Consider the following 16,819-nt stretch of genomic DNA (forward strand, 5'->3'; position numbering starts at 1 on the left):
TACGTGTGCGTGTGTCTTTATAGCAGCATGATTTATAATCCTTTGGGTATATACCCAGTAATGGGATGGCTGGGTCATATGGTACATCTAGTTCTAGATCTTTGAGGAATCGCCATACTGTTTTCCATAATGGTGGAACTAGTTTACAATCCCACCAACAGTGTAAAAGTGTTCCTATTTCTCCACATCCTCTCCAGCACCTGTTGTTTCCTGACTTTTGAATGATCGCCATTCTAACTGGTGTGAGATGGTATCTCATTGTGGTTTTGATTTGCATTTCTCTGATGGCCAGTGATGATGAGCATTTTTTTATGTGTCTGTTGGCTGTATGAATGTTTTCTTTTGAGAACTGTCTGTTCATATCCTTTGCCCACTTTTTGATGGGGTTGTTTTTTTCTTGTAAATTTGTTTGAGTTCTTTGTAGGTTCTGGATATTAGCCCTTTGTCAGATGGGTAGATTGCAAAAATTTTCTCCCATTCTGTAGGTTGCCTGTTCACTCTGATGGTAGTTTCTTTTGCTGTGCAGAAGCTCTTTAGTTTAATGAGATCCCATTTGTCAATTTTGGCTTTTGTTGCCATTGCTTTTGGTGTTTTAGACATGAAGTCCTTGCCCATGCCTATGTCCTGAATGGTATTGCCTAGGTTTTCTTCTAAGGTTTTTATGGCATTAGGTCTAACATTTAAGTCTCTAATCCATCTTGAATTAATTTTCGTATAAGGAGTAAGGAAAGGATCCAGTTTCAGCTTTCTACTTATGGCTAGCCAATTTTCCCAGCACCATTTATTAAATAGGGAATCCTTTCCCCATTTCTTGTTTTTCCGAGGTTTGTCAAAGATCAGATGGCTGTAGATGTGTGGTATTATTTCTGAGGACTCTGTTCTGTTCAAATTCAAAATATGTTTGCTATCTTTTATAAATTATGTGATATTTAATTCAATACAGCTTCGGGCCAGGTGCAGTGGCTCATGCCTGTAATCCCAGCACTTTGGGAGGCCAGGCTGGGTGGATCACTTGAGGTCAGGAGTTTGAGATCAGCCTGGCCAATATGGTGAAAGCTTGTCTCCACTAAAAATACAAAATTAGCCGGGCGTGGTGGCACACTCCTGTAATCCCAGCTACTCAGGAGACTGAGGCAGAATTGCTTGAACCCAGGAGGCAGATGTTGCGGTGAGCACCACTGCATTCCAGCCTGAGTGACAATGAGTGACACTCTGTCTCCCCCAAAAAATAATTAATTAATTAATTTAAAAATAAATAAATAAAGCCTCAGTTTCTTTTCATCCATAAAATGATAGTGGCATTAGCACGTACAATGTTTTCTGGATATTTTAAAATAAATTTGGAAGTGCTTTATGAACTAAAAATACTTTATGATTTTTAGGCATGTATGTGTGTTTGACAAATAGATTGGCATGTACCTATAAAAATCTGAAATAATAAATAATATTGAAGTAATAAAATAATAAACTGAAATAATAAAATAGGGACATTCTTAGTTGAGAAGAAACCCATAATTGAACATCTTATTTTTAAAAATGGTTGTTTAAAAATTTATATTATTACATGTTTAATTTGTGTTGTTCTTTTGTGACATGATTATGCCAAAAAAGAATTCATAGCTTTTAAAAACTTAATGTATTTAAATGTCTATTTATTGATAGTGTGTGGAAAAGGATAAAAAGGCAATGAGTTGAGGTAAAAAGGGCAAAAAGGGCTGGATCTATTAAAGAAATGTCAAAGGTTAGGAGCTATTAAAAGTCAATAAGTATACTAAACATCTCTGTAAGTGAGTTGATATTTAAAATTTGGCTTACACACTAGTTTTAGAGATCTGTTATAGAAAGATGGCTGTACTTTGGTATAGGATAACCTAAATGTTTATCAGAAACAGAATTATTCAATGATAATAGATGATGATGGGGTGGGTTTTCAAGACCATAGGAGCCTTCAGGGAACATTTTCTTCTACAAAATGCTATGACCACCATTATTGAAATAAATTAGTAATAACTGATGAAGTGTCTCTGGCCTTGACTGTAGGGTTTTTCCTCCGCTTGGATTTGGAGAGAAGTTTTAATTTAGTGTGTGGTGTTTAGGTGAATTTTAATTGATAAGCTATAATTTTTTATAATTTATATAATGTATAAATTATGTGAATAACCATGTAGTCACTATGTATATAGCCTTTAGAACGGAACTAGATTCAACATTAATCCACTTTGCTTAAAAATAAATACATGGAGAAATTTTTAAATGAGAAATTAAAACACCTAAATACATGTTTTCCAAATGTACTTCTCTTAGAAGTATGGCATTTTAAATGCAGATGATAAATGCTTTATTGTTGATCATATTTTCATTGCTTCATGACATCAAGAGAAGAATCTACCACTTATTTTTAGAGTGTTCTGGTCCTTTGCAGCAGCTTGCACGTTGAAGAGATATACTCTGTTGCTGGAGTTATTTGTTTTTCAGGAATAGAGAAAAGGGTTGGGGAAATGCATGATTTCTCTTATTCTTACCCAGTGGTAGCATTGAGAAGATACCTTGTCCCCATTTTTATTACTTCTGATATTTTATTGCTGGCAGCCAGATGTGCTAAAACTCCTGACGACAGCATCTATTCATTGCGTGTTTTTAATAGGCTTAGAGAAATATGAGTAGAGTACATGAAAGCAGCTCAGCTTCACACTTCAGCTGGGAATGCCCAAAAAGCTTACTGCTGTTTAGAATTCTTGCTACAGTCAGGAGAAAGCCGAAAGCTGCACGGGTACTGAATCTCCTACAACTGAATTAGAAGAATAATGACTGTACAATTAACTATCAACCTCTGTTCATTTAAGCACAGTTTTTACAGAGCTCAGGAGAAATATGGAACTTGATTGGCATGTTTTTATTTGATGGTGTCAGCAAATAGATGATTTTAAAGACAGGTGGTAGAGAAAAATAAGAGAAGGGGGAAAAAAAAGAAAGAAAATGCAATTTGAGACATTGCGCCAGGTCTGCAATTCTGTTTTATCTCATTTTCATGGGGTTTTTTCATCCCCACCAAATATCTTACAAAATGAGCTTTTTGGACAAACACTGAACAATGCAAGGTGAGTAGAGCTAAACTGTATTTTCTTTTAATATTGTTATTTTCAGAATAATAATCTTATGTGCCTGTAAAAATTGTTTTGTATTAAAGTGCTAGTATTACAAAGGTGTTATCTTTTTATTGTAAATTTAAGATTTTATGTAGCATTCTTAATTTGATTTTAAGAAGGAAAATAAGCTTACTTCAAAGCAGAAAAAGCATCTTAAATTTAACTAGCTTGACCTCTGAAACGTAATACAGATATCAGGCTGTTTCATTATTTTGTTTTCTAAATACGTAAAATGACTAAAAAATGCCAGATAGATGTTTTCTTTGTGATCATGGCAGTGATTACATTGCATATATAAGGATGGGGCCATATAATCATGTGTGATTTGGTTGAAAATGTGAATTAGCAATCGTGCATGCTCCTGTGAAACATGTGGTAGATGTTTTCTAGGTTTAAGACATTTCTCTCTGCAGGGTAGCTCAATAATCACTTTTAAACAAGATATATTGTGGAACTGCGAATAATGCTTTGCATTAGGTCGGCTAATTTGGCAGGATTCTTTGTTATAAATTCCTATTGCTTTTTCAACCTGATCATTTTTCTGTGGTGAAGGCTGTTAAATTATGAACATATCTTTCAGATGGTTTCTCTGGCTTACACTAAAAGATATTCTATTAAAGAATGCTTTTGGAATGCAGTTTTATCACCCAGCTCTTTGCTCATTTAAGTTGTTTGGCTTTTGAAAATTTCCCATGTTACGTACTTAGTATAAAAAAGATCCCATTTTAACTAAATATATGTGGAGAAGACTGAGAAAGAAATTCTGTGAACATGGCAATGCACTGAAACCTTCTGGAAACTGATGGGGAACTAATAGTGCATAAAATATTGAATGATTTTACTCGTCTCTTCTTTTTAGTATCTCTGCACAATGTGAGGCATCTTGTTTTGGAGATTAAAAAAATACCTGTTATACAATATGTATCTTAATTTAGCAAATGAAAACAAGTCTTTTAAAATTTGTTGGCATTTAAAATGTTTACTGATGATAAGTATATTTACAACCTTTACTTTGAATATGGAATAACATATCTATTTCTTATAAAATTTCACTTTCTTTCCTCAATTCAGTTTTATTCAATAAATGAATTGGATTTTGTTTATATTTTATCTTGAGACTAATTAAAAACATAAAACAGTATATGAAATGTTAGGATATGCTAAATTGGATATCTATATTTTAAGATGCTTTTTTCCTTTTTTAAAGTAATACATCACTTTAGTCTCTATAATTTATGAAAAAATATCTATTTTATGTTATATTTAAATTAAAAAGCATGTATGGCTTTCTAAAAATTTCCATGTCCTGAAGCTACCAGAGTTTTAGGATTTGTACTCATCCTTTATAAACCTTTTCCTTGTTTTAATTCCATCTTTTTTTTTTAATGCTAAGAATTTGTGTGTAAACGTATTAATATTAGGGTTTAGGTATAGAAATTATGCTATTAACAGCATAGTAAGGAATTGGTTTTAAAGTAAGTATTATTAATTTAAAAATCTGAAAATAACTATTTTTTGAGGAAATTGTGTGCATACCTATCACTGTGTACTTGCTTTGGCTTCAAATTTCTTTTATTGTTTGCATGCCTCTAATTTCAGTAAGAGCCTTTAAAGCTGTCATTAAAATCTGGACTTTTATGCTACTGCCCTTAAACATTGGACTATGAAGTTTTTAATACTTCTCTATATGACCAATATAGTTTAACTTGTATTGATTATTATTTGAAATTATCCCAAACTACCAATTAATCAATAAAGAATTTATCTTGCTTTAGGGGAAAAAATCTCTGCCTTTATATGTCCTTAACTTATTAGTCTTTAAAAATCATGTGACCTTATATCACAAATACATCTATGCATCTTCATAAATGATCAGCTACTTGATTTACTTTTAAAATCAATCAAAAGTTCTGCAAATAGTTATTGTTTTACAAGTATGATGAGTGAAAAAATAAGTATATGAATTTTATGCTTCCACATATTTTAATTTTTTGGTTATTTTTTGTGTTCAGTTTAGATACAAGGGTCTTTTAAACCTTTTATTCTGCTTATATTCTTTTAAACAATATAAGTGCCTATGCATCCTGCATAGGTATTAACATTTTAGTTAACACTAAAGTGGAAAGTAAAGATATAGACTAAAAAATTATTCTTGAACAAAAAAATCATGGAAGAAGAATGACCTGAATATGTCATCAAAATATCTCATATGCAAGAATTTAAATTTTTTTCTGAATAATGGACCTTTCAATTAGACCTCTATGATCTTCTTAAGCATCAATTTAAGCATCAATTATATAACTATCACCTCTGGAAAGAACAGTGTTGGTTGTTAGTACATGAGTAGTGATCATTTAATTGTTTGGAGTAGTTGACATGGAATATTCAGTATTTGTATTGTGACATTAACTATGATCTTTAAATTGATAGAAAAATAGCCATCAATTTGGACAATTAGATATTTTATTCTGAATTGCTTTCTAGTAGGGATTACTAGAATAGTATTATGCATCATCTGTAGACAATATATTATTAAAAGGGGGCCCTTTCAAGTAGTTTTAAAATTAAGACTTCTGTTTGGTAGCTAATCTTATTCCCAAACTGCAACTCAACTTTCATTAGGATTTTAGATGGTGAGGCAGTTGACTTCTATGACATATTAGCAATAAAACATTAAAGGATGAAAGTCTTCCATAATAACTGCTCCAGAAAAATTTCCAAGTTCAACTTGTCAAAGGAGGAAAGATTTTTAAATCCACCAATAATACTGTATGTGTCATAAGTCCCCCAACTGGAGATTAATATAGATTGTTAAGTGAATTCATTAACTAATGATTAAATGAAATATATCTATGAGTAATAATTATTAAAATATTTTAGACTAACTTTTTGTTGCAAACCATACAGCACAAACCTTATTTTCATGCTGAAAGTGTTTAGCTTATTCTCTTATTGTATGGTTCTTGAGTGCCATTTTAGTGCATGAAGGAGGCAGCAGGATTCTTTGTTCTTTTACAGCTAAAATGAAACAACTGGAAGTCTATAAAAAAAATTGTCTTCATCCTGCATAAACTCACTTGACTCACTTATTAGGTTTTGATGAAATGCCACTTTAGTTTAATTTTTTGTTATCAAGTTTTCTCATTGTAAACTCTCTCAAGTGAAATTACTTAATCAGGACACAAAGATAATTGCTTTTATCATTAATAAAAAAGTCAAGTACTGAGTTCAATATGAAATCTAATTTTTGTGAGCTTGTCTTTGGAAGCAAACATAAATATTGAGATGCTAGAAGATATATTTTTTAGCATGGTTCACTGCATTGAGTTATCAATTGCTTTGGGCAATATTCAAATAAACATGCTAATGATGGCTATCTTTTGTGATAAAATTCATCCTCTAAGTTTTTCCATTTGCTAATTTTTAGCCATCTTTTTTATACAATAAAGAGATCTGTATTTTCCTCTAGATGTATTTCTTTGCCATTGAATGTGTGACAGTGAATTTGCTGTGCCTTCTGGCCACACAGGGGCATAATAGAACTGGAATTTATTTAGAGTAGATATTAAAAACTGTCTCTCCGTATATGTACAATGAAATATGCAGACTTTCATATTTAAAAGTAAGAAAAGAAAAAATGTTAGTAGACTGAAGAATATTTGTAGTTTTTTTTTTTTTTTTCAGTTACAAGTAAGATAACCATATGATCCAGTTTGCCTGGAGTACTCCCAATTTATGCCTGCGGTCATCCAGTGATTATTATTAGTACTATTCTCTCTCAAAGGTGTTGTGATTTGAAAGTAAATTACAGGGCTACTCTAATTATAAAAGTGCAATATAAAGCTTAAATTCACTTAGTTTAAGTGGATTCTTTTCCATTGAAATATTGACACTTTTCTAAAACATTAATATTTTAAGTAAAATGTGATTTGCTAAATAAATGTTTATTTAGTATTATTTTTGGTCAGAAGTTCTTAGTTATTCCTGTAGCATTTATTATTGCTTTGGTTTATAATCAAACCAGTAATTCGTGTTCAGGAATTTTGGCACAGATAATGATTCTTCATCATGGTACGTTAATGACTACTTTGACATTGAAAGAACAACATGCTTACTTTTCATAGTTCTCAGGGTGCTCTCTACACAGTGTGCTTTGTTTGGACTTGGTATGATTCCAGCACAACTGATTTTTCATATTGCAAGAAAAGTCTGTGTTACGAGTTATAAAGCACCCAGTCATCTAATATACACATTTTATGTACATATATATACTTTATTAAACATACATAATTGTGATTATAAAATATTTTTATAACTATAACATTATTCATTATAGACATAAAAGCTTGTAACACAATTATCTATTTAGATTTCTAATCAAAATGGCTTTTGATTTAGATACGTGTGTCATTAGTATTTTCACAAGAATATTTACCTGTGGACCTTAGCGATATACTACAATTATTAGTATAGGTCCTTAATCTGACACTGATCTACAGTCTTTAAGCATTTTCTTTATTGAAAACAGTTTTATAAAGCTACTGCTTTTGGTGATGACTGACAGGTAAATGTTAACTCTACTTTTAAATATTCAACTTCTGTGTGATCATAAAGGATTTTGAAAGTTAGAAATAATTACTAGTAAACTTCTTTAATTCTGGCACTACTCACTAAATAGTAAAATGAATTCGTTTCATGTGGGCTATAGGCTTTCTTCTTATCCATCTATGAATTACTCACAAAAAATTCATGGCCCCAACAAAAGAATTCCACAATATTAGTTGTGCTTTCAAATTTGAGAAATTGTAAGTATTTTAGAAAAATGTGTGAACATTTCTTATAGGACAAAATAGAAAAACCCATTGCACATTAAAAATTATAGTATCTTAAAATATGAGAGCTCTTTATTTTGCCTAGTATTTTTTAAACTATGCTTTCTGTTTTGGGCAGAGAACACTTTCAAGGTCTAACTCAATATGTAAAGCAGATAAAAGTAGAGCAACTCCGGTACAGAAAGTGGGACATGGGACCCATGTTTGGTTCTAAGAAACACATTTGGAGACTTTTTTATTCTACTGCTGTCATTTTACTCTTGGACAAACTAAAGTCCAGCTGCTTACTTAAACTCAGGACAGTTACTTACATGGCTTTAAACTTTTCATTTCATTGTAAGTCCTTTGAAATGTCAGACATAGAGTTAATGGAAAAGGACAAGGAAAACTGCTGCGTTTAAGTAAGGATTTATTTGTGCCTGAGTTTTCTACTACACATTGTAGCTTTGTGTTGGGTAGTATTGAACATAGCAGTTATGCTCCTATCTAGGGTCTGCTGCTTACTGGCTATGTGTTACTGGTAAAGTTGCTGTCCTAAGAGCTCCTTGAGTTAGGGGCTACATATTTATTAATCTCTGAATTCCCACAGTTATATTCTTTACACTCCTTCCCAGTCAATACCCACTCTCCTCAGCCTCCAGAACCAACTGTTGTACTGCTTTTCCCCACTAGTGTAGATTAGTTTTGCTTGTTCTGAAACTACACATAATCAAATTTTATAGAAGCTACTCTTTTTTGGTAAGGCACTTTACTCAGCATAATTTCATCTATTTTTTTTGTTTTTATTTTTGTTTTTTGATGTGATCTCACTCTGTCACCTAGGCTGGAGTGCAGTGTGATGTGATCTCGGCTCATGACAACCTCCCCCAAACTCAAGTGATCCTCCCACTTCAGCCTCCTGAGAAGCTGGGACCACAGGCATGTGCTACCGTGCCTAGCTAATTCTTTTTTTGGTAGAGATAGGGTTTCACCATGTTGCCCAGGCTGGTCTCAAGACCCTGAGCTCAGGCGATCCACCTGCCTCGCCTCCCAAAGTGCAGGGATTAGACATAAGCCACTGCCTCCAGCCTACTCAGCATAGTTTTAAAACATTCATTCATAATTGTGGCATGTGTGAGTAGTTTTTTCCTTTTCATTGCTGAATAGTATTTCTTTTTATGAATATACCACACTTTCACGTAAGTCTTTTTGTGGTCATCTATTTTTATTTCTCTTGGGCAAATAACTAAAAGAGAAATTTGTGGATCATAGGGTGGGTGTATGTTTAGTTTCATAATGCCACATCATTTTTAAAAACACATTTAAATGGTACTTATCTACAGTTTTTAAGTATTTTCTTTATTGAAAGAAGTTTTAGACTCCCACCAACAATGATTGAAGATTTTGGTGATGCCATATGCTTTTCAACATTTGGTGATATAGGTTTTTAATTTTTATCATTCTGGTGAGTTTATAGTGGCATCTTCTTATGATAATTTTATTATATTTGCCTCATGACTAACAACTCCAAGAACTTTTTCATACTGTTGTTGGCTATTTGTGTATCCTCCTTTGAAAAGTGTCCAATATTTTAAAAATTAGGCTGTGTTTTTATTAAATTCACTAGTAAGTGAATGTATATATATAATGTATGTTTTCTCCCATTCTGTGGTTTGCCTGTTTATTTTCTTAACAATGCCTTTTGATGAGCAGAAGTTTTAGTTCCGATAAAATGTGATTTAGTAATTGTCTTCCATTGTGGTTTTTATTTTCTGTTTGCTCTCTAAAAATTCTTGTTAACCCCTAAGTCAGGAAACTATCTTTCTCTATATCTTCCAGAAGCTTGAGTTTTAGCTTTTTGGTTAACATATATGATCCATCATAAATTAATTTTTGTGCATATAGTGTGAGGTAGGGGTCAAGATTAATATTTTTTCTGGATGGATATCCAGTTATTTCATTACCATTTGCTGAAAAGGCTTAAAGGTTTCTATTCCTCATTGGATGGATTTGTCACATTTGTAGAAAATTGAATAGTTGTATAAGCATGGTTCTATTTCTGATCTATGCAATACGCCAGTCTTACTTTTTGTAATCTTGATGTCAGGCAGTGTTAATCCTCCACCTTTGTTCTTTTTGTCCAATAGGTTAGATAGTCCAGGTCTTCTGCATATATATATTTCAAATATATATATATTTGAGATAAGGTCTCTGTCACCCAGTGGTGTGATCATAGCTCACTGCAGCCTCCAACTCCTGGACTCAAGTGATCCTTCTTCCTCAGCCTCCCAGGAGCTAGAATTATTTTTGTAGAGTTTTGTAGAGACAAAACTTTTTTTTTTTGTCTTGCTATATTGCCCAGGATATTCTGGAACTCCTGGCTTCAGGCTATCTGCTATACTTCTGCCGTGGCTTCCGGAAGCACTGGGATTACAGGCATGAGCCACTATGCCCAGCCTCATATATTTTTTATAATCACTTTGTTAATTTTGATTTGAGAAGTTTGCTGGGATTAAATCTCGGATTGCAATGTATTTTTGTAGATTGATTTGGAGAGAAATAACATCTTAACATTGAGTCTTCCAGTGTTGTATCTCTTCATTTATTTAGGTCTCCTTAAATTTATCCAAACAATGTTTCATAGTTTTTAGAGTAGAGATCTTGTATGACTTTGTGATAATTTCCATATTTTAAGTTTTTTATCTCATTATAAATGGAATTCTTTTTAAAATTTCAATATCCAGTTGTTTGATGCTAGTATATTAAAATCTAACTTATTTTTAATATTAACCTTTTATCTTTTAACTTTTTCAAATTCACTTACTAGTTCTAATAGTTGCTTTGTAGATTTGTTATGCTATTCCTTGTAAACAATCATGTCATTTGCAGAGACAGTTTTATTTCTTTTCCAGTATTTATGCGTTTTATTTCTTTTTATTGCCTTATTATAATGCATAGAACCAACAGTATAATGTCAAACAGAAGTTGTGAGAGTCTCTTTGTTAAATAATAGTTTTTTTTAAAAAATCACAAATGGGCCAGGTGCAGTGACTCACGCCTGTGATCCCAACACTTTGAGAGGCTGAGGCAGGCAGATCGAGAGGTCAGGAGTTCGAGTCCAGCCTGACCAATATGGTGAAACCCCGTCTCTACTAAAAATACAAAAATTAGCCGGGCATGGTGGTGTGTGCCTGTAATCCCAGCTACTCAGGAGACTGAGGCAGGAGAATCACTTGAACCCAGGAGGCGGAGGTTGCAGTGAGCCGAGATCGTGCTACTTAAATTCTTAAAAAGAATTTTTAAGAATCGTGCCACTGCACTCCAGCCTGGGTGACAGAGTGAGACTCCATCTCAAAAAAAAAAAAAAAAAAAAAAAAAAGGGTGTGCATTTTGTGAAGTGCTTTGTCTTCAGTAACTGAAATTATTATATAATTCTTATTCCTGATTCCATAATAATGCTAATTGTATAAGTTTAGTTTTTGAATATTAAACCAACTTTGCATTTCTGGGTTAAATACCACCTCATGGGATATTTTCCATGTTATATATTGCTGGTGTAGATTTTCTGTGATTTTCATAGGTTTTTTTTGCATCTATGTTCATGAGAGATTTTCGTTTTCTTAAGTTGAAATGTCCATGACAGGTTTGGGCATTGGGGTTATTTTGATCTCATGAAATGAGTTTGGCATTTGCTTTTTCTCTACTGGATGAACAGTTGGTATCAAGATTGGTGTTATTTATTCCTTAAATATTTGATAGAATTCACCAGCAAAACCATCTGGACATAAAGTTTTCTGTATGTGAAAATTTTGATAAAGTATTCAATTTTTTTGGCTGCATGTATGTCTTCTTTTGAGATGTGTCTGCTCATGTGCTTTGCCTATGTTTTAATGGAGTTTTGGGTATTTGCATGTTAATTTGTTTAAGTTCCTTATAGATTCTGGATATTAGACCTTTGTCAAATGCATAGTTTACAAATATTTTCTCCCATTCTGTAGGTGTCTGTTGATAATTTCTTTTGCTGTGCAGAGGCTCTCTAGTTTAATTAGTTCCCACTTGTCAATTTTTGGTTCAGTTGCAATTGCTTTTGGAGCCTTTATGTCATGAAATTTTTGCCAGGTCCTAGTCCAGAATGGTATTTTCTGTTTTTTTGTTTGTTTGTTTGTTTGTTTGTTTTTAAGTTTTGGGTTTTACATTTATGTCTTTAATCCATGTTAAGTTGATTTTTGTAGGTGGTGAAAGGAAGGGGTCCAGATTCAATCTTCTGCATATGGCTAGCCAGTTATATCAGCACTATTTATTGAATATGGAGTCCCCTTTCCCCATTGCTTTTTTTGTCAACTTTGTTGAAGATCAGATGGTTGTAGTTGTGTGGCTTTATCTGTGGGTTCTGTAATCTGTTCTGTTGGACTTTATATTTGTTTTTGTACCAGTACCATGTTGTTTGGTTTAATGTAGTCTTGTAGTATAGTTTGAAGTTGGATAGTGTGATGATGCCTCTAGCTTTGTTCTTTTTGCTAAGGATTGCTTTGGCTATTTGGGCTCTTTTTTGGTTCTATGTGAATTTAAGAATCGTGGTGTTTTTTTTTTTTTTTGGCTAATTTTGTGCAAAATACTGTTGATAGTTTAAAAAATGTTAAACAGCTCTAATCATTAGAGAAATGCAAATCAGAAACCAGCATGAGATACCATCTACACCAGTCAGAATGGCTGTTATTAAAAAGTCAAAATAACAGATGCTGGCAAGGTTGTGGAGAAAAGAGAATGTTTATACACTGTTGTTGGGAACATAAATTTGTTGAGTCACTGTGGAAAGCAGTTTGGAGATTTCTCAACTCAGCAATCCCATTACTGGGTATATACCCAAAGGAATATAATTGTTCTACCATAAAGGCACATGCATGCATATGTTAATTGCAGCACTATTCGCAATAGAAAAAGCATAGAATCAATTCAGATGTCCATCAATAATAGACTCGATGAAGAAAATATACGTATACATCGTGGAATATTATACAACCATAAAAAGCATGAGATTATGTCCTTTGCAGCAACATAGATCGAGTTGGAGGCCATTATCCTAACCAATTTAATGTGGGAACACAAAACCAAATACTGCATGTTCTCACTTATGAATCGGAGCTAAGCTTGAATACACATGGACACAAAGAAGGGAAGAGTAGACACTGGGGTCTACTTGTGGATGGAGGATAGGAGGAGAATGAGCATGGAAAAACTACCTATCAGGTACTATGCTCATTACATGGGTAATGAAATAGTCTATATACCAGATCCCCAAGTTTACTCATGTAAAAAACCTGCACATGTACCCCCAAACTGAAAATTAAAGTTGGAAAGAAAAAGATGATAACAATATGATGACAAAAATACTAAAAATTTTAAAAAGAATTCGATTTCTTTAAGATAGGATTGATGAGATTTTCTGTTCAATCTTTCTCAATATGGTCAGTTATGTTTTTCAGTAAATTTTTATTTTTATTTAAGTTGACTAATTTGTTGTTATAATTTCATATTTCCTTATATCTTGTTAATATCTATGGATCTGATAGTGATGACCCTTATTTTATTCTGATACTGTTATTTTGTGATGTGTGATCTTTCTCTCATTTGCCTATCAGTTTACCTAGGAGTGTATCATCTTTTTTTTTTTTTTTTATTTTGTTACTTTTCTCTCTTGTTTATCTACCATTTCAATGATTACTGTTCCTGCCTTAATTACTCCTTTTCTTCTACTTATTATGGATTTAATTTCCTCTTCTTTTTAAAGCTTCGGAAGGTGGAACTGTATGATTTCTTCTGATTCATGAATTATTTTAAAGTGTGGTCATTTCTAAAGATTTAATTTTAAAATATCTTATTATTTTTTATGATAATATTTTATTCTGGTGAGAGAAATATCTTACTATTTTTTATGATGACATTTTATTCTAAAGAGAGAACATACCTGTATAATCTCAATCAGTTTAAGATTATTGGTATTGGTTCTACTGCCCACTGTGAGGACTATCTTGAACATTCCACATGTATTTGAAAGGAATGTGTATTCTGTACTTGCTGGATGTTGTGATCTATAAATATCAACTATGTCATGATGTTTAATAGTGTTGTTCAGATCTTATGTCTCAATGACTTTTTATCCTATTTTTTCTCTCAATTGCTGAGAGAAATGTGTTAAAAAATTTTAACTATGATTGTCTGTTTAATTCTGTCAGCTTTTGCTCTATGTGCCTTAAAGCTCTGTTACTGGATATCTACACATTTGTGATATTTATGTTTTCTTTTCTTTTTTTTTTTTTCTTGAGACAGGGTCTTGATCTGTTGCTCAGGCTGCAGTGCAGTGGTACAACCTTGACTCACCGCAGCCTCATCTTCCCATGCTCAAGCAATCCTCCCACCTCAGCCTTCTGAGTAGCTGGGCCTACAGGTGCAAGCCACCACACCTGGCTAATTTTGTTTATTTTTTATAGAGATGAGGTCTCACTGTGTTTCCCAGTCTGGTCTCGAACTCCTGAGCTCAAGTGATCCTCCTGCCTTGGCCTCCCAAAGTACTGGGATTACAGGCATCAGCCACCATGCCTGGCCTATGTTTTCTTGATTAATTGACATTATAGGAAAGGCTTTGTGAAATGTTTCTCGTTTCCTTGGTATTACTGTTTGTGTATAAGTCTTATTAATATTAATGTTTTTTTGTACTTGTTCTATGTTTATTCTTAGTTTACAGCATTTACTCCCCCTTCCAAATATGAATAGTCAATGATTTTTTTAAAAGACACATATCAAAGTAGAGAGAAAAGCGGTGAGAAGCCTCATCTTTGACCTGTAAGAGGGCTTTTCTTTTCCTTCTGCGTGGCTAATAACACATAGTGTCAGGGAACACTCATTGGAGAAAAACCAGTCTCAGAGTGACTCAAGGTCAGTGGTCCTTTCTAATTGTGTAACTCTGAATAGTCCAAGCCAGATCCTAGGCTTCACTGAGCACTGACCTCAGCCAATTGGCCTACTCTGAACACAGAGGAGTTCCAGAGAATTTTCACACCTTGCTTTGCTTCCTTTGCTTTTTGCTTTCATAATGATATGAAATCTAATTTTTGTAAGCTTGTCTTTGGTAGTTAATAGTATTAACTCACAAGTTTCGTTATACCATTAAGGAAAGTGAGGCTCAGGTAGAGTCCTGACCAGTGATTATTCTTTCGCTGAAATGGAAAACCCAACTAAAAATGGCTTAAGGAAAAACAGTATTTATCAGTTCACGTAACTGAAAACAAAACAAAACAAAACTGATAGTACTAGTTTCAGCCTCAGCTGGATCTATGTACTCACAAAAAGCCTCAGAGTCCTGTTTTTGTCTCATGGGTCTAACCCTTAGTTGAAGGTGGTCAGGGAGATCACTAGGATAGCTCAGCACCCTATGTCTTTTCCTTTTTTTGTCTCACTAGTGAAAAATGCTCTTGTTCCAAAAACAAAAACATCTTATTTGATATTAATATAACCATGTATGCATACTGTTTCTCTAGTGTGTCTTTTTCTAGTCATTTACTGTCAGTGTATCTGTGGCTTTAATATAAAATGTATCTTTTATCACTTTAAGAGCATAATTGACTCTTACTTTTTTCATCCACTTTGACAATTTTTGCCTTTTACATAGAGTATTTAGTTCATTAACATTTAATATAATTATTGATATATTTGAATTTAGGTATTTGTTTTATGGATTTTGTTCCACTTTTATTTTTGCTTCTTCCTGCCATGTTTTTGAATTATATGAATACGTTGTGGAACTCATTTTTTTAAACTTTTATTTTAAGTTCAGGGGTGCATGTGCAGATTTGTTACAGAGGTAAACTTGTGTCATGGGAGTTTGTTGTACAGATTATTTCATCACCTGGGTGTTAAGCCTAGTACCCATCAGTTATTTTTTCTGATCCTCTCCCTCCTCCCACCCTCCACCCTCCAACCTCCAAAAGGCCCCAGTGCGTGTTGTTCTCCTCTGTGTGTCCATGTGTTCACATCGTTTAGCTCCCACTTTTAAGTGAGAACATGTAGTATTTGGTTTTCTGTTCCTGTATTAATTTGCTAAGGATATTAGCTTCCAGCTTATCCATGTCCCTGCAATAGACATGATCTCATTCTTTTTTTATGGCTGCAATTTTTTATTTACCTATTTGCTTATTAGCTACATATATTCTTTTTTTTTTTTTTTTTTTTTTTTTGAGACGGAGTCTCGCGCTGTGTCGCCCAGGCTGGAGTGCAGTGGCACGATCTCGGCTCACTGCAAGCTCCGCCTCCCAGGTTCAGGCCATTCTCCTGCCTCAGCCTCCGAGCTACATATATTCTTTTTTTTTTTTTTTTTTTTTTTTTTTTGAGACGGAGTCTCGCTCTGTCGCCCAGGCTGGAGTGCAGTGGCCGGATCTCAGCTCACTGCAAGCTCCGCCTCCCGGGTTCACGCCATTCTCCTGCCTCAGCCTCCCGAGTAGCTGGGACTACAGGCGCCCGCCACCTCGCCCGGCTATTTTTTTGTATTTTTTAGTAGAGACGGGGTTTCACCGTGTTAGCCAGGATGGTCTCGATCTCCTGACCTTGTGATCCGCCCGTCTCGGCCTCCCAAAGTGCTGGGATTACAGGCTTGAGCCACCGCGCCATTAGTTCTTATTGGTTGCACTTTCACAATCTATTTACAATCATTCACAATCTATTTAGTGTTTATATTGTGCCATTTTATGTGAAATGCTTTAAACAGTCTTACATATTTTAAACAAATCAAGAGAAATGAGTAGTCTTTTACATTTATTCACATATTCCTCATTTTAAGTTTCTTTTCTGAAGATGCAGATTTCCATCTGA

General features: G+C 33.6%; 1 protein-coding gene across 34 annotated transcripts in view; it reads left to right on the forward strand.

Annotated features, from left to right (window-relative positions):
- RIMS2 (regulating synaptic membrane exocytosis 2) overlaps nt 1–16,819 on the forward strand; it is a 728,068-nt gene that overhangs the window by 287,320 nt on the left and 423,929 nt on the right. For 14 of the 34 annotated variants that reach the window (XM_025395378.1, XM_025395381.1, XM_025395375.1 and 11 more), the window contains exon 1: nt 2,657–3,098. The exons of 19 other annotated variants lie outside the window; for them this stretch is intronic. In XM_025395378.1, the coding sequence (XP_025251163.1) occupies nt 2,977–3,098 (122 nt within the window). In that variant the 5' untranslated portion in view covers nt 2,657–2,976. Of the gene's footprint in view, nt 1–2,436; nt 3,099–16,819 lie in introns of those variants that run through there. One more of the 34 variants, XM_025395361.1, reaches the window with a different exon arrangement.

Source organism: Theropithecus gelada, chromosome 8, assembly GCF_003255815.1.
Source record: "Theropithecus gelada isolate Dixy chromosome 8, Tgel_1.0, whole genome shotgun sequence".
NCBI lineage: Eukaryota > Metazoa > Chordata > Mammalia > Primates > Cercopithecidae > Theropithecus > Theropithecus gelada.